A 22,086-nucleotide genomic window follows, 5' to 3' on the forward strand; every position below is an offset into this window, starting at 1 on the left:
CTCCATTAGTTGCTTGAAGCTATCATTATCAACAACATTGAATAGGATTCCATTTTTATAAAACTCATTTCCCAACATATTGTTGAACTTATTGAATTCTCTTTAAAAAGAGCCTCATTTATATTTTTTTAGCGAAGCACTTTACTCCCACTTGAACCTACATTTTCTGGAGCAATTACTGATGCATATCTATCCATGGGGCCAAGTGGAAAAGGTTTTTTAGATGGATCTATTCTTTCAATTTCAAAACCTTCTTATTCATCTAGATAAATTGTCACCACTGCTCTACAACTTTGTTCTTCCATTATTTTTTTTTTTTCTATTCCTCCCTTCTAAAATAGCATGTTTGCATTTATTTTTATCTTCTTGAGATACTTTTCGACAACCAGATACATTTCCAAGTATATTTCCCATGTGCTCCTTGATCCACTCCCCCGACATCATTTTTCTGCACAACTTGCATTTAATTTATCGAGGTTCTTAGAATCAATTAACATCCTAAACTCCCATCCGATGTCATTTGAGTTTCTTCTAAGAATCCCGAATTTGGATTGACTGACTAATGCTGTCAAAGATGGATTGCTTGCCATTGTAATTGTGATAACTTAGAAAAAAGATTTAAAAATAATAAGTACTTTAGAATCATTAATAGCAAGTCTAAAAAAAACTATATATATAAAATATTTATATTTTAAGACTTAAGAGCATTGAAATCAATAAATAAAAAAAATAAATCAAGAAAATAAAATTATCATAATATAAATTTAATTTATATGAATTAATAGAATTTATTTTAATTTTAAATATAAAATTATGAATATAAATATGATTTATATAATTAATAAGATTTATTAAAAATTTTAAATTTTAAATATAAAACTATTAGAATATAAATAAATTAATAAAAAAATTAATTTTAAATATGTTTTTTATATAATTTATTAGGATAATTTGATTAGGATTTCTAGAAGCATATTCGAAATATCGCATTTAGTTGAGGAAATGTTTAAATTAAATAAATAATAAATAATAAAATTTTAAAAAAAATGACACGGGGCGTAAGCGCTAGCAGCATCAAGACGCCTCCGGCGGCGCTAGACGCATCCCGCGACGCGTCTAGCACCGCCGAAAGCATCTCGTGACGTTGGACGCACGACGCATCCGACTCCATCAGACACGTCAAGGGATGCTTCCGACAGCACCGGACACGTTGTGCATCCAGCATCGTGGGATGCTTTCGGCGACGTGTCCGGTTCCGCTAGAAGAGTCTGATTCCGTTGGAGTGTCCCACGACGTTGAAAGCATCGTGGGAAGCGGAAAAAAAAAAATTTCAGTAATAAAAAACTTACTGGCAATTGATGCCTTCTAGAGATGAGAGGAGTTGAACAAGGCATGAGGGGGAGATGAATCGACGGAACATAGGTTTAGGGCATTAAAAAAAACAAAAAAAACAAAATTTCCGCAATGCCTGGAGCCGCACAGGGCCGCCTAGGCAGATGCGCCACCTAGGCTGGCCGCACACCCAGTTGCCAACCATCGAGCGCCTAGCCAGCCGCCTAGGCCGCATATTCGAACACTGAGATTATGTCACCGTAATCATCACAAAAATCTAAATGGAGTCAATATTTATTTAATAAAAAGCGACAGTTCATATTCAAGGACAAAATCAGTGGATACTATAACAATAACCTCACTTTTCACATTGTAACCACTTCCCTAAGTAGATAAACAGAAATCTATTTCAAAAGCAAAATAATATAATGATCACTAAAACATCAATCATAGATATTGATAACAGAACCATGAAACAGGAACAAGGATCCCTTTCTAGCTGCCAGTCCTGGGCTGGTATTAGGGAATCTGCCTACTTTGAACAGAAAATTCAATTAAATGGCAATGGTCCCATTGCTTTCCTTATGAAGGAAAACCAGCATGAAAACTGACATATAGCACGAGTATTCTCGTACCATACAGCTATTAGGAGAAATTATCATAATAATGTATTTAGTTGTGTTTTTTGGGGCAGGATAAGTCAAAAGGAGAATTCAGCAAACGAACTCTTTATATGTCAAGTTCGTGGGCTTTATCAAAATGGTGCTGGTTGAGGCATAACATCCAGAGCTACAGTCAATATATTGTTTCCTACATGATTTTTAGGTGGTCACTCTAGATGACTGGGGTATAACCTTGCTCTTAGTCATATTGGAATCACAAGGAGAACCCATATCAAAGTATAACCTTTTCGTGAATGAATTTATGTTGATATCTCCACATTCAGAAGAAACAAAAGAAGTCTATGGTGGACTAAAATTCATGCAGCCAATTCCAAATAAATGAGAATAATTGGTGGTGTTGTACACAAAGCAATACAAAAAATACAAAATCATAGTATTGAGGATGTGAAAATGAAGTGATACTTACTCTTCTATCATTTCTTGCATGAGATTGGCGAAGAAAAAAACGGTGACAGAATACAATTGCTGTAGCTATCGTTACTTGAGGTCTGGATCACAAAGGGCTCAAATTTGTAAGAACAATAATGCAATAGAAGCTATGCTGGAAAACCTTATAACAAAAATGTTACATTCAAGACCATAATAAATAATCATACAACTAAACATTTTCCTCTTAAGCAGAATCAGTTGTGTGTGAGTTAATGATATTAGAGAGTAGATACAAATGTTTAAAAACAGAGTTCCGAATAACAGAAATTTCAATGTTTTTGTTGACTTTCTTGTGTCTTTTTTGACTACTGTTGCAGGTTGAACACATTATTATCTGCACGGCACAGAAACATACTGGGCTTGCAGTATCCATACATGTTCATATGAATCATTATCTAAGTATAGAGCATGTAAATAAGAAAATGATATTTAAAATACTAGTAATCTGAGTATTGCCAGTGGCATACATTCTGCTGCAGAGCATCTTAAATTATTATTATTATGGATTTTATCAGTTTAGAAGGTCTCAGCAAGTATAACAGGCTGACGAACTACATATCGTGTAATATTTTCATCTATCCTACTTCCAAATTTTCATTTATGTGTCCATATTAATTGTGTTTCTTCTATGTGTGCATGCTTCATTGTATATCCCTTAAATATTGTTCCTAAAAGAACTGCCTATGCTTAACTCAAAATATCCAATATGAAAGTAGTTCAATTCACAAATGCATTACAAGTGATCTTTATAAATGTACAAGCAACCGTCTATAAATTTAATGAAAATAGTACAAGTCATGGCCGGTCCCAAGCCCGGATAAAGGAGGAGGGTTGCGTTAGGTTGCCAGCCAGCGTCAAACTATGGCAAATATTTCATGAATGAATCCATTAAACTATTGTGCTAATGCTAGGTTGTTCCCCGGAAGGAACGCGTTGCAGGGTCCGACTGTAACGTCTCGGCAAGGACCGTTACATCTCCAGAACTCGGGTATAGTGATAAATATGCAAGAGTTCGCGTTACAGGGTCCGACTGTAACGTCTCAGCAAAGACCGCTACATCTCCATAAGAACTTGGGTGTAGTGTTAAATAGGCAAGAGTTCTCACACCATAGGTTAGATAAGAACAAATATGATAGGAAAACTAATAATCTAAGATTTGGAACTTGGAACATAGGAACTCTCACTGGTAAATCAATGGAGGTAGTAGATATGATGATTAGGAGAAAAATTAATATTTTGTGTGTACAAGAGACAAAATGGACAGGTGAGAAGGCAAAGATGATAGAGAACAAGAAATGGAGTGGGTATTATTGTAGATAGCAAAGATGATAGAGAACAAGAAATGGAGTGGGTATTATTGTAGATAGCAAAGATGATAGAGAACAGGAAATGGAGTGGGTATTATTGTAGATAGTTTGTTAAAGGATGAAGTTGTAGGAATAGTTAGAAAAGGGGATAGAATTATAACCCTTAAGATAATAATGGCGAAAGAAACTATGAACATAATTAGCGTATATGCACCACAAGTAGGATTAGATGAAGCTACCAAATCAAGGTTTTGGGAGGACTTAGATGAAATATTACAAAATATTTCACCAAATGAAAGGATTTTAATAGGAGGTGATCTAAATGGACATGTCAGAGTGAAAAATTAAGAATATGAGAGAGTACATGGGAGTTATGGGTTTGGAACGAGGAATGAGGAAGGGAAAACTATATTAGATTTTGCGATAGCATATGACCTTATATTAGCTAATACATTTTTTAAGAAAAGAGAAGAACACTTAGTCACATTCAAAAATGGGAATAATAAATCGCAAATTGACTTTCTTATGGTTAGGAAGAAGGATAGAAAGATTTGTAAAGATTGCAAAGTCATCCCTGGAGAAACTTAACTACCCAACATAGGGTAGTAGTGTTGGATATACGTCTTAAACATAGTATCAATAGAAAGAAAATATATACAATTCCTAGAATTAAGTGGTGGAAGTTAAAGGATGGGAAGCAACATATATTTAAGGAGAAGGTAGAAGTACAAGCATTAGGTGAAATATACGATGACTCTAATACAACATGGGATAAGATGGTATCAAAGTTGAAAATAGTAGCTAAAGGTTTCTTATCGCCGGATCACACCGCTAAGTAAAGAATCTTGGTGGTGGAATGAGAAAGTACAAGAGAAAGTGAAGGAAAAACGAATAGCTTATAAGGAATTATATATTCGTAAGAATGAGGAAAACTTAAAAAAATATACAATAGCCAAGAAAAAAGCTAAGAAAGTGGTGAGTGAAGCAAAAAATGAAACTTTTGAACGGTTATATCAAAAATTGGATACAAAAGAAGGAGAAAGAGACATTTATAGAATAGCTAAAGTGAGAGAAAGAAAAACAAGAGATCTTAGCCAAATAAAATGTATTAAAGATGAATGTAATAGGGTATTAGTAAGGGATGGAGAAATAAAAGAACGGTGGAAGAGGTATTTTCATCAACTTTTTAATGAAGGTTTAGGAGACCAACTTAACTTGGGTAATTTAATTAGGTCAAATGAGCATCGAAATTTTAATTTTTATCGTAGAATTCAAACTTCAGAAGTAAAACAAACTTTAAATGAGATGCACAATGGAAAGAGGTAGATGATATTCCAATAGAGGTATGGAAGTGCTTAGGGAAACAAGGTATTGAATGGGTTACAAAATTATTTAACATGATATTGGAAACGAAAAAATGCAAAACTAATGGGGGATAAGTAATCTAGTTCTCTTATATAAGAACAAGGGAGATGTATAAAATTATGTAAACTATAGCAGTATTAAACTAATGAGTCATACCATGAAACTTTGGGAAAAAGTAATAAAAAAAGATTAAGGAGACCTTGGTGATCGAAAATCAATTTGGGTTTATGTCTGGAAGGTCGACAATAGAAACTATATATCTTCTTAGACAATTAAATGAAAAATATCGGGAGCAAAAATAAGATTTACACATGGTATTCATTGACTTAGAAAAAACTTGTGATAAAGCTCAAAGAGAAATTATATAGAGAATTCTAGAAAAGAGAGGTATTAGCGTAAAATATACTAAGCTAATTAAGGATATGTACGAGGATGTAACGACTAGAGTAAAGACTTCCAGCGGAGTAACCGAATCATTTTCAATAAAGATAGGGGTACATCAAGGATCAATTCTAAGTCCCTATCTTTTTATACTAATTGTGGACGTACACATTCAAGATACAGTACTGTGGTGCATGTTGTTTGCAGATGATATTGTTTTGCTAGATGAGACACATAAAGGAGTAAATGCTAAACTTGGCGTGAAATACTAGAAGGGAAAGATTTTAGGGTGAGTAGAATAAAGATAAAATATATGTAATTTAAGTTTAGTAATATTGGACGTAATGAGACATTTCCTGGGCGAGGTAAGCCCGGAGACATTTCCCATGTCCAGTTCGCCCGGCTCCATGCCGCCGGACACCCATTCAAAGCAGTGGGTTGTCTGCACCACTGCCTCTACCCCTTAAAGCCTCAACTAAATCTAAGACCACCTGATTAGACCTGCTATATTATATGGAGCTGAATGTTGGGCTATGACGCGAGCAAACGAGCAGAAGATGAGAGTTGCAGAGATGAGGATGTTAAGGTGGATGTGTGGGCATACGAAGATGGACTAAATAAGAAATGAGAGCATTAGAGAGAAAGTCGGAGTTGCATCTATTGAGGAAAAACTCCGAGAGACACTTTTAAGTTGGTACGGACATGTACTTACACGACCAATAAATGCTCCAGTTAGGCGATGTGAAACTATGATAAACATGCATATCAAACGAGGAAGAGGAAGACAAAAAAAGACTTAGTTAGCAACAATAAAACAAGATAAAATTTATTTAAATATAGATGTTGATATAATAGGAGATAGAGCTCAATGGCGTAAAAGGATTCATACAGCCGACCCCACCTAGTGGGAAAAGGCTTGATTGTTGTTGTTGTAGTAATAGTTAGTGGTTAGTACCAAAATCAAAAGACATGATCATTACTTAATGAAACTTCCAAGACAGACCATGGTTTCAAATTTATTTGAAAAGGACCATCGAACTTTGTGTTATCACATATCAATTACCTTATTCTTTATCTGGTGGGGTTGTGCTATTAGATACGACAAATAAATAATAATAAAATAATAAATGTTAATTAAGAAATAACCTTACAAAATTTTCTAAAATTTTTTGGAAATTAAACCAAATTTGTATAACATATTTAAGGAGATAAATCTATTATGCTTTGAGTGAGCCTGTTTGGAATATCGCTTAAGTTAGGAGTTGATTGATTTCATTAATATAAAGTTATAATCAAATAGCTTAAGTAATATTTAAAATCTAATTTTTCTCTCCCTATTCTTCCCAATCCTTTTTCTTCCCCTCTCTATCGCTGCTGCCCCTCTCACGTCGCCTGCCCCGACCCGCTTCCACCGCAAGCACGGGTCATCGTCGTCGACCCCTCTTCAGCCACAAGCAACAATCCTTTGGCTGTTGTTGCTAGCGTCATCATCCCGTTGTCGCTGCCTTCCCCCTTGTCTAGCCATCAAGGTTAGACACGACCACTGCGGCTCGACGCGGGCGGCAAGACTTGGCCACCGCTGCTAACCTGCAGCCACGGCCAGCTCCGCAGCATTTGCTGCCAGCCCGCACCTGCAGCTAGCACTGTGGTTTCCGCGGTCAACCACGACTTGCTGCCTATGCTTAACTCAAAATATCCAATATGAAAGTAGTTCCATTCACAAAAGCATTACAAGTGATCTTTATAAATGTACAAGCAACCGTCTATAAATTTAATGAAAATAGTAGTAGTTAGTGGTTAGTACCAAAATCAAAAGACATGATCATTACTTAATGAAACTTCCAAGACAGACCATGGTTTCAAATTTATTTGAAAAGGACCATCGAACTTTGTGTTATCACATATCAATTACCTTATTGTTTATCTGGTGGGGTTGTGCTATTAGATACGACAAATAAATAATAATAAAATAATAAATGTTAATTAAGAAATAACCTTACAAAATTTTCTAAAAATTTTTGGAATTTAAACCAAATTTGTATAACATATTTAAGGAGATAAATCTATTATGCTTTGAGTGAGCCAGTTTGGAATATCGCTTAAGTTAAGAGTTGATTGATTTCATTAATCTAAAGTTATAATCAAATGACTTAAGTAATATTTAAAATCTAGTTTTTCTCTCCCTATTCCTCTCAATCCTTTTTCTTCCCCTCTCTATCGCTGCTGCCCCTCTCTCGTCGCCTGCCCCGACCCGCTTCCACCGCAAGCACGGGTCGTCGTCGTCGACCCCTCTTCAGCCACAAGCAACAATCCTTTGGCCGTTGTTGCTAGCGTCATCATCCCGTTGTCGCTGCCTTCCCCTTGTCTAGGCATCAAGGTCAGGCACGACCACTGCGGCTCGACGCGGGCGACAAGAGTTGGCCACCGCTGCTAACCTGCAGCCACGGCCAACTCCGCAGCATTCGCTGCCAGCCCGCAGCTGCAGCTAGCACTGTGGTTTCCGCGGCTAGCACCGTGGTTTCCGCGGTCAACCACGACTTGTTGCCTATGCTTAACTCAAAATATCCAATATGAAAGTAGTTCGATTCACAAATGCATTACAAGTGATCTTTATAAATGTACAAGCAACCGTCTATAAATTTAATGAAAATAGTAGTAGTTAAGTGGTTAGTACCAAAATCAAAAGACATGATCATTACTTAATGAAACTTCCAAGACAGACCATGGTTTCAAATTTATTTGAAAAGGACCATCGAACTTTGTGTTATCACATATCAATTACCTTATTGTTTATCTGGTGGGGTTGTGCTATTAGATACGACAAATAAATAATAATAAAATAACAAATGTTAATTAAGAAATAACATTACAAAATTTTCTAAAAATTTTTGGAATTTAAACCAAATTTGTATAACATATTTAAGGAGATAAATCTATTATGCTTTGAGTGAGCCTGTTTGGAATATCGCTTAAGTTAGGAGTTGATTGATTTCATTAATCTAAAGTTATAATCAAATAACTTAAGTAATATTTAAAATCTAGTTTTTCTCTCCCTATTCCTCCCAATCCTTTTTCTTCCCCTCTCTATCGCTGCTGCCCCTCTCTCGTCCCCTGCCCCGACCCGCTTCCACCGCAAGCACGGGTCGTCGTCGTCGACCCCTCTTCAGCCACAAGCAACAATCCTTTGGCCGTTGTTGCTAGCGTCATCATCTCGTTGTCGCTGCCTTCCCCTTGTCTAGCCATCAAGGTCAGGCACGACCACTGCGGCTCGACGCGGGCAGCAAGACTTGGCCACCGCTGCTAACCTGCAGCCACGGCCAGCTCCGCAGCATTAACTGCCAGCCCGCAGCTGCAGCTAGCACTGTGGTTTCCGCGGCTAGCACCGTGGTTTCCGCGGTCAACCACGACTTGCTGCCTATGCTTAACTCAAAATATCCAATATGAAAGTAGTTCAATTCACAAATGCATTACAAGTGATCTTTATAAATGTACAAGCAACCGTCTATAAATTTAATGAAAATAGTAGTAGTTAGTGGTTAGTACCAAAATCAAAAGACATGATCATTACTTAATGAAACTTCCAAGACAGACCATGGTTTCAAATTTATTTGAAAAGGACCATCGAACTTTGTGTTATCACATATCAATTACCATATTGTTTATCTGGTGGGGTTGTGCTATTAGATACGACAAATAAATAATAATAAAATAATAAATGTTAATTAAGAAATAACCTTACAAAATTTTCTAAAAATTTTTGGAATTTAAACCAAATTTGTATAACATATTTAAGGAGATAAATCTATTATGCTTTGAGTGAACCTGTTTGGAATATCGCTTAAGTTAGGAGTTGATTGATTTCATTAATCTAAAGTTATAATCAAATAACCTAAGTAATATTTAAAATCTAGATTTTCTCTCCCTATTCCTCCCAATCCTTTTTCTTCCCCTCTCTATCGCTGCTGCCCCTCTCTCGTCGCCTGCCCTGATCCGCTTCCACCGCAAGCACGGGTCGTCGTCGTTGACCCCTCTTCAGCCACAAGCAACAATCCTTTGGCCGTTGTTGCTAGCGTCATCATCCCGTTGTCGCTGCCTTCCCCCTTGTCTAGCCATCAAGGTTAGGCACGACCACTGCGACTCGACGCGGGCGGCAAGAATTGGCCACTACTGCTAACCTGCAATCACGGCCAGCTCCGCAGCATTCGCTGCCAGCCCGCAGCTGCAACTAGCACTGTGGTTTCCGCGGCTAGCACCGTGGTTTCCGCGGTCAACCACGACTTGTTGCCTATGCTTAACTCAAAATATCCAATATGAAAGTAGTTCGATTCACAAATGCATTACAAGTGATCTTTATAAATGTACAAGCAACCGTCTATAAATTTAATGAAAATAGTAGTAGTTAGTGGTTAGTACCAAAATCAAAAGACATGATCATTACTTAATGAAACTTCCAAGACAGACCATGGTTTCAAATTTATTTGAAAAGGACCATCGAACTTTATGTTATCACATATCAATTACCTTATTGTTTATCTGGTGGGGTTGTGCTATTAGATACGACAAATAAATAATAATAAAATAATAAATGTTAATTAAGAAATAACCTTACAAAATTTTCTAAAAATTTTTGGAATTTAAACCAAATTTGTATAACATATTTAAGGAGATAAATCTATTATGCTTTGAGTGAGCCTGTTTGGAATATCGCTTAAGTTAGGAGTTGATTGATTTCATTAATCTAAAGTTATAATCAAATAACCTAAGTCATATTTAAAATCTAGTTTTTCTCTCCCTATTCGTCCCAATCCTTTTTCTTCCCCTCTCTATCGCTGCTGCCCCTCTCTCGTCGCCTGCCTCGACTCGCTTCCACCGCAAGCACGGGTCGTCGTCGTCGACCCCTCTTCAGCCACAAGCAACAATCCTTTGGCCGTTGTTGCTAGCGTCATCATCCCGTTGTCGCTGCCTTCCCCCTTGTCTAGCCATCAAGGTCAGGCACGACCACTGCGGCTCGACGCGGGCGGCAAGAATTGGCCACCGCTGCTAACCTGCAGCCACGGCCAGCTCCGCAGCATTCGCTGCCAGCCCGCTGCTGCAGCTAGCACTGTGGTTTCCGCGGCTAGCACCGTGGTTTCTGCGGTCAACCACGACTTGTTGCCTATGCTTAACTCAAAATATCCAATATGAAAGTAGTTCGATTCACAAATTCATTACAAGTGATCTTTATAAATGTACAAGCAACCGTCTATAAATTTAATGAAAATAGTAGTAGTTAGTGGTTAGTACCAAAATCAAAAGACATGATCATTACTTAATGAAACTTCCAAGACAGACCATGGTTTCAAATTTATTTGAAAAGGACCATCGAACTTTGTGTTATCACATATCAATTACCTTATTGTTTATCTGGTGGGGTTGTGCAATTAGATACGACAAATAAATAATAATAAAATAATAAATGTTAATTAAGAAATAACCTTACAAAATTTTCTAAAAATTTTTGGAATTTAAACCAAATTTGTATAACATATTTAAGGAGATAAATCTATTATGCTTTGAGTGAGCCTGTTTGGAATATCGCTTAAGTTAGGAGTTGATTGATTTCATTAATCTAAAGTTATAATCAAATAACCTAAGTAATATTTAAAATCTAGTTTTTCTCTCCCTATTCCTCCCAATCCTTTTTCTTCCCCTCTCTATCGCTGCTGCCCCTCTCTCGTCGCCTGCCTTGACCTGCTTCCACCGCAAGCACGGGTCGTCGTCGTCGACCCCTCTTCAGCCACAAGCAACAATCCTTTGGCCGTTGTTGCTAGCGTCATCATCCCGTTGTCGCTGCCTTCCCCCTTGTCTAGCCATCAAGGTCAGGCACGACCACTGCGGTTCGACGCGGGCAGTAAGACTTGGCCACCGCTGCTAACCTGCAGCCACGGCCAGCTCCGCAGCATTCGCTGCCAGCCCACAGCTGCAACTAGCACTGTGGTTTCCGCGGCTAGCACCGTGGTTTCCGCGGTCAACCACGACTTGCTGCCTATGCTTAACTCAAAATATCCAATATGAAAGTAGTTCGATTCACAAATGCATTACAAGTGATCTTTATAAATGTACAAGCAATCGTCTATAAATTTAATGAAAATAGTAGTAGTTAGTGGTTAGTACCAAAATCAAAAGACATGATCATTACTTAATGAAACTTCCAAGACAGACCATGGTTTCAAATTTATTTGTAAAGGACCATCGAACTTTGTGTTATCACATATCAATTACCTTATTGTTTATCTGGTGGGGTTGTGCTATTAGATACAACAAATAAATAATAATAAAATAATAAATGTTAATTAAGAAATAACATTACAAAATTTTCTAAAAATTTTTGGAATTTAAACCAAATTTGTATAACATATTTAAGGAGATAAATCTATTATGCTTTGAGTGAACCTGTTTGGAATATCGCTTAAGTTAGGAGTTGATTGATTTCATTAATCTAAAGTTATAATCAAATAACCTAAGTAATATTTAAAATCTAGTTTTTCTCTCCCTATTCCTCCCAATCCTTTTTCTTCCCCTCTCTATCGCTGCTGCCCCTCTCTCGTCGCCTGCCATGACCCGCTTCTACCGCAAGCACGGGTCGTCGTCGTCGACCCCTCTTCAGCCACAAGCAACAATCCTTTGGCCGTTGTTGCTAGCGTCATCATCCCGTTGTCGCTGCCTTCCCCCTTGTCTAGCCATCAAGGTCAGGCACGACCACTACGGCTCGACGCGGGCGGCAAGACTTGGCCACCGCTGCTAACCTGCAGCCACGGCCAGCTCCGCAGCATTCGCTGCCAGCCCGCAGCTGCAGCTAGCACTGTGGTTTCCGCGGTCAACCACGACTTGCTGTCCACACGTCGTGCACTTCACCGCCGTTCAACTGAGAAGAAGGAAAAGAAAAGGGTATCACTGTTTCACATCATCCTTAATTAATCGATTAATTTGTTGATGAGTTCGATTGAATTAGAAGGTTGACTAAATCCTGTTAGTTTCAATTAACCGAGTAAACCCTTGATTAGCAATAGTATTACGTTAGTTAGAATTGTATTCGGTTGATTAATTCCTCAATTAATGGTTGTTAGATTAACAGGATAATGGAGTTAAATTGGAGCATGTTAATAATAAGGTTTACTTGAATCCGATTACTAAATTGGTTTGAGAATTGGATAAGGAAATTGATTAGTGGGTTAAGGATAAATTTTTATCTGATTGATTATAGGTTGAATTAATTAGGATTTCCTAATCGATTTAGGATTAGGTTTCGCTACTTGTTTTATGGTAGAACTTGGCTATAATTTGGGTTCTATGTTACAGGATTCTGATTTGAGACAGGCGCTAAAACCTGAAGACATTCAACAGGATCTACAAGCGGGTATTTCTTTCCATGTTCTCTTAGTATATTGATCTTAGTGCAGGAGTAATGGTTTTGATCGGTAATTTTATTACCTTGACTCTATTCTTATTTTGCTTGAGCTTAATACTTAGTTGCTTGACCTTAGAGTTGATCTACTTGATGTCTACACAGTCCTTTTTTTTTACACCTGTTACTCTATTTATATATATTGTTCATAAATTATACTTATGGATATATTTGTGTTATTATTGCATAGTGATGACTATATATGTGGATATGATTATTTACATCTTGCTTATCATTGCATTGCATGCATACTGTCGACCATTATCTCCCTTGTTGTTAAGAGAGTCGTCAACCATATTTACCCACTCGACCACCGAGGTAGTGGTAGATGGAGTTGCGTGCAGCATGTCATGTCGTGCCCACTTGGCCACTCGGGGTAATGGTAGCTAGAGTTGCGTGCAGGCAAGGACATTTTCCTTTTTAGAGTATGTAGCTAGATAGCTACTTTGCATACTGCCCACTCGACCACTCGAAAGTAGTGGTGGCTAGTGTCATACAGCTGTCATGTTCTGCCCACTCGGTCACATATATATCGTAGGAGCTGGTGTGGTGAACAGGAGTGAGCATGCATATGCATGTGATGTGTGTTGCATATGCTGGTGATATATATTACATATGCCTATGATATGTTGCATATGTTTGAGATATGGTTTCTGCATGTGTTTGACATTGTCATTAATGTTATTGATATGTACGTGCTATATATGTGTGGTTACGAGCAGTACTGTTGTAGATCCTTATTTATTCTTGTCCATTATTTTATACTTGGTGGATCAGATTGGGTATATGCATTTATTATGTTCTTTTGTTATTTATGTTGATATTACCGGTGAGACTATGTACCTTTGAGCTTCTTACACTTAGTTTATGCACCATCTTTTATTATCCGCTGAGTCATCTATCCCGTTATGTTCTTTTTGCAGATAGCAGATAGAGGTATATGGAGTCACTTGAAGGTTCTATCCGCAAGTCACGTCGAGAGTTTTCCATTTTACTTCATATTGCATTTCTCTTGCACTTTGGTTTACGAACTCGTTCGTTTAAAGATCGACGTGTTTTGATTTTGACCCTAGTTGGCACTTTGTCTTGGTCATACTACTTGTTATGTTTTAAGTCGTGCCGGCACACAAAGTATTCAGTTTACATTTGAGTGGATTTTATATAGCTTTACATTTGATAGTTGGATATTGTTATTTTGTGTGGTTATGCTTATACCAGCTATGTGGTCTTGTATCATGTTGTATCTACTATTGTCACAAGGGGGAACTGTCCGTTTGTCGGACGAGTATACCTTCAGGGCGTGACAATTTATTGGTATCAGAACTAGAGGTTGTGAAGCCTTTCTTCGTGTTTCGTGTTTCGTCGTTTGCTTTCTCGATATAGTCAATGCATAGTGATGACTATATATGTGGATATGATTATTTACATTTTGCTCATTATTGCATTGCATATATATTGTCAATCATTGTCTCCCTTGTGGTTGAGAGAATCGTCATTCATATCTACCCACTCGGCCACTTAGAGTAGTGGTAGATTGAGTTAAGTGCAGCATGTCATGTCGTGCCCACTCAGCCACTCGGGTTAATGGTAGCTGAAGTTGCGTGCAGGACATTTTCCTTTTTGGAGTATGTAGTTAGATAACTACTTTGCATACTGTCCACTCGGCCACTCGAAAGTGGTGGTCGCTGGAGTGTTGTACAACTGTCATGTTCTGCCCACTCGGCCACATAGATGTCGTGGTAGCTGGAGTGGTGAGCAGGAGTGACCATGCATATGCATGTGATGTGTGTTGTATATGCTGGTAATATATATATTGCATATGCATGCGATATGTTGCATATGTTTGAGATACGGTTGTTGCATGTGTTTGACATTGTCATGCATGTTATTGGCATGTATGTGTTGTATATGTTGCTCATGTGGTTACAAGCAGTATTATTGCAAATCATTATTTATTTCTGTCCATTATTCTATACATAGTGGATTGGGTATATGCATTTATTATGTTCTTGCTATTATTTATGTTGATATTATCTATGAGACTGTATACCTTATCTCCTTACACTTGTTCATGCACTATCTTTTATTACCTGCTAAGTCAATTGAGCTCACTATCCCGTTACATTCTTCTTTCCTCATATAGCAAATAGAGGATATGTGAAGTCGCTTAGAGATTCTGTCCGCTAATCCAACATCATGTCAAGAGTTTTTCATTTTACTTCGTATTGTATTTCTCTTGCACTTTGGTTTCCGGACTCGTTCATTTAAAGATTGACTTGTGTTTTGATTTTGACCTTTATCTTGGTTATACTACTTGTTAGTTTTAAGCCATGTCGACCCGCAGACTATTCAGTTTACATTTGAGTGGATTTTATATAGCTTTACATTTGATAATTGGATATTGTTATTTTGCGTGGTCGTGCTTGTACCAACTATGTGGTCTTGTATCATGTTGTATCTACCATTGTCACAAGGGAGTACTATCCGTTTTATCGGACAAGTATATGTGGCAGGTGGTCCAGTATACACTTTTTGACATGCTTGCCATGCACACCCTCCACATCACTGATTGGTCAAAAAAAAAAAACAAAAGAAAATACAAACTATACTACAAAACAAGGATGCAAAGTCAATCAAGTTCAACTCCTTTCAAGCAGGATTTAGACAAGTTAAATGTCAACCTTAAACCTAACAGTTCAAGTCATAATTGTTATTTTAAGAGAGAAAAAATGTAGAGATGCAAGCTAAAACCAGAATCAGCAAACAAAGGCCTAGTGTTTCTACCAGCACATAAGGCATAATGATTCAAAAATTATACAAACAAAAAAAAGAAAATGGATATTAGAAGGACGAGTAAGAGGGATCCTTACACATTAAAAATTAGTAAATTGAAAGTACGCTCATAGCATTTCTTGATTGGACAACAAATAGAGAACATATAATTAGAGGAAACTTACACTTTCAATCTCATGCCTAAATCCTGAAGAAATGTGCAGTAAGACTTCCGGAGATAATTTTCTTTCTTGAGATCAATGCCATCTTGTCTGGATGGGGAGTTTTCTTCAATATCCTTCCGGCTCAAATACCAAGTAGCGCCCGGCAGTTTAACTTCCTCATGCCTGTCATGGGAGGACCTGAAGGGGCTGTCATCCGCCATTTCATGAAGTGAAAAATCTCCAGCCATATTGATAACAGTATTGAGCAGGCCAACTCAAATTGTTGAATTGCTTTCTGGTTCAGTATCTGTCACAGTAAGCTTGTCAAGCCAATAAACGCAATGGTATCATCCTGCACATGATGGTTAACAAACAAGTAATATTTAGAAATGAAACATAAATTATTAGCACAAAGGAAACAACATGTGACTATATAATTATTATGATTTTTCCATATCAATATTGGTGGCTTCAGTGTTTTTAAATCCAGATCAGACAAGGAATCAGAAGTCTTCTGGTTCCCAGTTCTTCCAGTAGAAACCATTACTAGGTGCTCTCCATTAGAACCAGACCAGCTCCCATTTATGTAAGATATCGAAAAGTGGCGAATGACGATGAGGGAATTTTCCGGAATTTTTAAAAATTTTCTGAGAATTTTTCGGAGACCGTATGACTTCGGTTACGGGGATAAAAACTGGGCCCCGGGAAAGCCTGTTTAGGCTACCCCGGTTTAGTGAGGAAAAGTCAAATTTTTATTTTTATTTTATTTTCTTTTTTTTTCTATTTTCCTCTCCACCCGTCGTCGTTTCCCTCTCCCACGCGCCTCGCGAAGCCGTGCCCTAACCGGCGGCGATTCCCTTCTCCTCGCGATTTAAGCGTGGCCGAGTGTTCTTGGCATATCCCTCTTCTTCATTTCCTTCATCGCGCCGCCGCCACCACAGTCGACCATCTTCTCCTTCCTCCCTGAGCCCTAGATCCTCCTTTCCCTCATTCTCTCCCGAATTACTCCACTGCCGTTGTCAATCGATCGGCACGGCTTGGAACAGTCGGCACCTCCTGGCGCAGACGACACCCTTCAGTTTTCCTGCCGCCCCTTCTTCCCGATCCGAGTTGTAGCCTCGGCACGGGCTGGTCTTCGGCCAAGAGAAAGAATTCAAGCCCTAGGTTCTTTGCCGACGCATTTCTGTTGGGGTTTGCTTCTGGCCAGGAGCAAGGTATCAGTGCCCTAGTTTTGGGTTCATAGCCGCTGCTGCACCTCTGCACAGTGTCGATGTCGCTGCCCTAGTGCCCTCTGCCCTTGATCAATCCACGGTGAGGTTCAATTTTGGTTGGTATTAGGTTAATAGGGATTTGATTCTATGCTATGGTTGAATCCCAAATCTGATCCGTGATCTCCACTCTTGACCTCACCTTGATCCGAACACTGTACTGGAATTTAGAAGAGAAGTGCTTGCAGTGGGGTGTTTCTTTGGTTCAGCGGCCGTGTTCTTGACTGTGGATCAGTAGAGGAGGGTGTGAAGTGAGATCTTGTTCTCTGAATCGCGGCGGTGAGTTGCAAATTGACTGCTATACCTTAAGGTGGGCATCTATACAATGATAAATTTTAGGTTAATTGGATTTGGATTTATGTTAGCTTCTCGAGAATTTGATTTAGCTAATTTATTTATATATATAATTAGTTAAATCTGGACATCATGTGCTACAGGACTTTGACGCGAGACGAGTATCTCGACGTCGGATTTGGATCGGATTGGACTTTTCGATTGGAGGCGGGTACTTTGACTTTATGTCATTTGATATGCATAGTAGTGTTTTTAACAAATAGCAATGATTATGTTTCTTATATGCTTCGGTTGATTACTACCCGATCTGTTACATGCTTGTTTTATTTATTTGTTATACATTTTATGTTAGTGTCTACCTGATGATACATACCTATAGGGGTAGTGACACAACCATGTTTTTATTGTGTTCAGGACATAGGTTTTGATACCTTATCTGACCTGTTTACCTTGACCATTGATTTGGTCAATTTGTTTTAGGGTACACATTATATATATGGATAGGTTCTGGATATTTTCTATGCTTAGTGTAATGCACCATCTCGCATGATTGCATGTTGTGCGACAGTCGGCTCCATTATTGTTGAGCACATCACCAGTTACATAGATCTGCACACATCACCACTCATGGGTTAGTGGTATGTCAGGAAGGTGTGTGGCAGTTCTGCTGTTAGGCTCCGCTAGTCCGGTGACTCAGCGTGGTAGTCGACAGACAGTTCTGCTCTGTTAGGCTCCACTGGTTTGGAGACGCAGCGTGACAGCCGGCAGACAGTTTGCTCTGTTTGGCTCCGTTGGTCTGCTCATGGGTAGTGGACGCAGCGTGGTAGCCGGCAGTAATCCCTTCTCTGGACTTGCTCAGGGAGATGAGAGCATTGAGCTCCCCCACTTATGATTTGGGGTAGGAGGATAGGTGTACTCCGACAGCATCCCGTCCACTTGGTCACTCATCAGGAATAGTGATGGCAGAGTGCACGGTTGTCACAGCCCTACCCACTCGGTCTCACCATCGTGTGTGACGGCTGACTGGAGAGTAGGGGTGACCAGGACATGTCATTGACATCATACGCATTGACTGCATTTATTTGCTGCATATTGGTTGGATGCATATGTTTGACATGCATGCAGGATTTTGATACCTCTCGGTCTGATGACCTTGTTATACTTATACCCAGGTTTTTGTTAGTACAGTTTTCTCCTGTTTATTTCAGTTGCATTTATCATTCTTATATCAGGAGACTGTACGCATGATTAGTGCTAGTTGTTAATTTCTTTATTATGCATATCAGTTGTTACCCGCTGAGGAGTTGACTCACCCCGTGGTTATTATTACATTTCAGGTTGAGGTTGTCCGGAGGGTTCTAGTCGCTAGTCCCCTACAGGTCGCAAGAATGTGTTGTTTTTCGGACTTTGGTTCTTATTTTCTTATTGCACTATCTGGACTTGTATTAGTTTACTTTATGGATGTTGTCGATGAGTTTATTTGGATTTGTTTTACTACATGCCTGCCTGGATGGCAGAAGAGGTGAGTGGATTCTGGTTCGTTGTGTTTTGAGCTTTATGGGTGTAGTTGAGTAGGGTTGTTTTTGAGTTTTCTTATCATTGCTTTAGTTTGTTTCCTATTAAACTGTGTGGATGCTTGCTTGTTGTATTTTTATTATTGCTTATTGTTTCGGCCGTGTTGGCCAAGGTATATGTAGCCCTGAGAGCAATGTATAAGTTTCAGATTGTCACTCGTACAGGGGAGATGCTGTCGAAATTTTATTCGGGCAGGAACTACTTAGGGCATGACAATTTAACTGGATGAACCAGCCGGCTTGGTCTGGGATTAAAGCACTAGCTAACTAGAAGCAAGCTAAGATTCAACAAACTCAAAAGATAGAAACATTAATGAAGTGCGATTATTCCAGTTATATAACTTCCACTGTGCACAGATGATGTTTCCAGAATTCTGCTCTTGGATAATTTAGATTCCTTTGCTTAACATAATCTTTTACTATGTATGGCCATAAACATAATTTTTAGCATAATAGAAGATTGAAAATATCAGTAGAACAACGACATTGACATGCTGAAGTGAGAACTATAATAGAAATCAAATAAAATTGAAACTTGATCATAGAAAATAGTCCAACTTACAATTATAAAGAATAAAAAAAAACAGCAAGATGAACATATGTCTAGGAACATCCCATTTTCCCAAGATAAATGAGATACAAAATTTCAAATCACATTTCTCACTTGATCTAGAGTATCCCATTTTCCCAAGATAGTAATTCAGACTTAAGAATCAATCCAAAAATAAAATAACAATAATTATAAAAACAAGATAAAAAATGGCATCTCCCAACTGTGTTTGATATATTATATGAGTATAATATGATAAGCAAAAAACCCATCTATGAATAGATCAAATTTTGTTTTTTTATATTCCAATAAAAAGCAAGAGATTGTTTTTGGTAGTTTCAGCAAAAGCATAGCAATCACATGTAGATGTTGTATGGATCCAAACAAATATTAAAATTTTATTTATCGCTTACATAAACATATGAACTTATGATTTACTTTGTTTTCTTGAGGAAGATGATGTTTTTATTGAAATCTATAATTTTTATATATGCATGGAAACTAAAAACAAAAATACAGGTTCTTTAAAAAAAATCAGAACAAAGTTTGAAAGAGACCTTTGTTGAGTTCGCCAAAGCAACAAATAAAGCCAATGATTAATTGAAGCACACATCCTGCATTCAAAACAAAGACATATCAGTTCCACCAAAGCATCAACTTTCCCTTACTCCATCATTTCTCCTCCCCCATAACAAACAAAACGTCTATTCATAGAAAATAAGGCTAAGTAAGAGCAACTTACTATTTAAGAATCACAATAGAGATCAAGTTGTTAATTGTATGCAATAAATTTTTGAATTTGTTCATATAGGAAAATATAGAATAAAACACAGCATCAAAATAACCTAGAATTAAGCATATCGATTGAACAAATAGTTATATTTGACCTAAAAAAATCCAAATGCACATGTAGAGTTCCAAATGTCCACATAATTGAAACAACAATTGTAGTGGGATTAAATCTTGGTAATTTCCTTTAACACCAATTTGTTTCTTGATAAACTATGCTTGACACAAAAGCTAATATAAGTTTTTATCAACATGTAAAGTCCAGCCAGATTCATTGGGTACATTAGAGATTGTTGCACCTTGCTCTAAAGAGAGCAATGATAGTGAAACCGATCAAACCATGAGTCCTGGTTGAATAATAGCAACTAGCAAAAAAGGCAACCATATACTTCCACACACAGCAAACAAAGGATTTTGTTGGCAAAAAAAACTTATTTCCAGACTATAATTATTCTTCCGGACACCTAATTTGCTATGATATCATGAAAGTATTTGTTTTAATCTCAATAAAATCTTCAAACGTAAAGATAAATTGAATTAACAGATAGGAGACGCTTTGGAAAGAGTGAACTGATCAGCCTAATACGTGCTCCATTTGCTCATTCTTATATGTCAGAAACTTTAAATCTGTAGCTGAAAATGTTCTGACGCCTAATTCAATCAAAAAAGTAATGAGCACAGTATTGAAAATGGTTTAGCAGGTCATCCCTTTACCAATTCATCCGACGAGTTCTTGAAAATATTGTAATTTAAACAAAAACGTAATTAGCATGGTATTGAAATGGCTTCCCCGATGGCGTACGCGGAACAGGAAGGAGAGGAAGAAGGTGTCGACGAAGTGATGCGGCATGATGTTGATGGTGGAAGAGGAAGACAGTGGCAATATGGGGAGGACGACTAGGATGCGGCAGATGCGGATGAGCTGTCGGATCGGGCCTCGCCGCGATGTATAAGAGGGAGGATAGCAGATGTCGGAGAAAGTCGCCTCTACAAGGTGTAGGGTTCCGGAGGCAGGTGCAGAAGAGGAGGAAGAGGATAAGGTGTAGGATCGGGACTCACCGCGGTGGGAAGGAGGTGTCGCCTGGTGGAGAACGCGTGTCTTTGACGGAGGTGGAGACTACGGAAGTCGTCGAGAACCCTCTCTTCGGCGGATATGAGATGCTTCTCCTTCTCTTCGAGCCGGCGGCCGCGTCGACGGCGGTGAGAGAAGACGGGGGAGGAGGAATCGGGGGATTAGGCGTGCCCTAGAAAAGCCTCCGTTGGGGAGACGAAGTGGGGGAAACACATATAGCGAAGGAATTGGACCGTCCGATCGGTGTCCGCGCCGCTGGTAGATGGGATCCGACATTCCTGTCCGTCGATTCTTACACAGACGGTGTGATCCCACGGCAAAAAAAAAATATCGTCGACGCGTATGGCCGTTGGCCGTAAACAATCGTAATTTTTTTTTTCTTTGTTTGTTTGTTTACAAGATTGATGCTTATTTATTGCTTTGTTTGTAGAGGTGCGAAGTCGGCAAAAGAAGGAAAGGGGGACCGGATGCTACTTGCCCGTTGAGCGCTCGTCTTTCATGTGATTTACATGCTCCCCGACACACTGATAGTCGCTCATCGCTCGCACGACGCACGCCCACGCTCCTAGTCGCAGCTCAACAATCGTCAATCGCTCGCTCGCCAGCTCGCTCAACTCTTATTTCTCATCGCCCAACTTTGACACAGAATGCTCGCTCGATGC

General features: G+C 38.5%; 1 protein-coding gene across 4 annotated transcripts in view; it reads right to left on the reverse strand.

The window, feature by feature from the left end:
• Window positions 1-21,627, reverse strand: part of LOC122011719 (cyclin-T1-3-like) — a 28,364-nt gene extending 6,737 nt beyond the window's left edge. The window contains exons 1-5 of one of the 4 annotated variants that reach the window (XM_042568092.1): window positions 21,412-21,627; window positions 21,155-21,339; window positions 20,121-20,177; window positions 15,899-16,184; window positions 2,422-2,503 (exon numbers count right to left, since the gene is read on the reverse strand). In XM_042568092.1, coding sequence (XP_042424026.1) covers window positions 2,422-2,503; window positions 15,899-16,125 — 309 coding nt within the window. In that variant the 5' untranslated portion in view covers window positions 16,126-16,184; window positions 20,121-20,177; window positions 21,155-21,339; window positions 21,412-21,627. Of the gene's footprint in view, window positions 1-2,421; window positions 2,504-15,898; window positions 16,230-20,120; window positions 20,178-21,154; window positions 21,340-21,411 lie in introns of all 4 variants that reach the window. The other 3 variants (XM_042568090.1, XM_042568091.1, XM_042568089.1) reach the window with 3 other exon arrangements.
• Between the last annotated feature and the right edge of the window lie 459 nt (window positions 21,628-22,086).

The sequence above is a fragment of the Zingiber officinale genome, chromosome 8A, assembly GCF_018446385.1.
Source record: "Zingiber officinale cultivar Zhangliang chromosome 8A, Zo_v1.1, whole genome shotgun sequence".
NCBI lineage: Eukaryota > Viridiplantae > Streptophyta > Magnoliopsida > Zingiberales > Zingiberaceae > Zingiber > Zingiber officinale.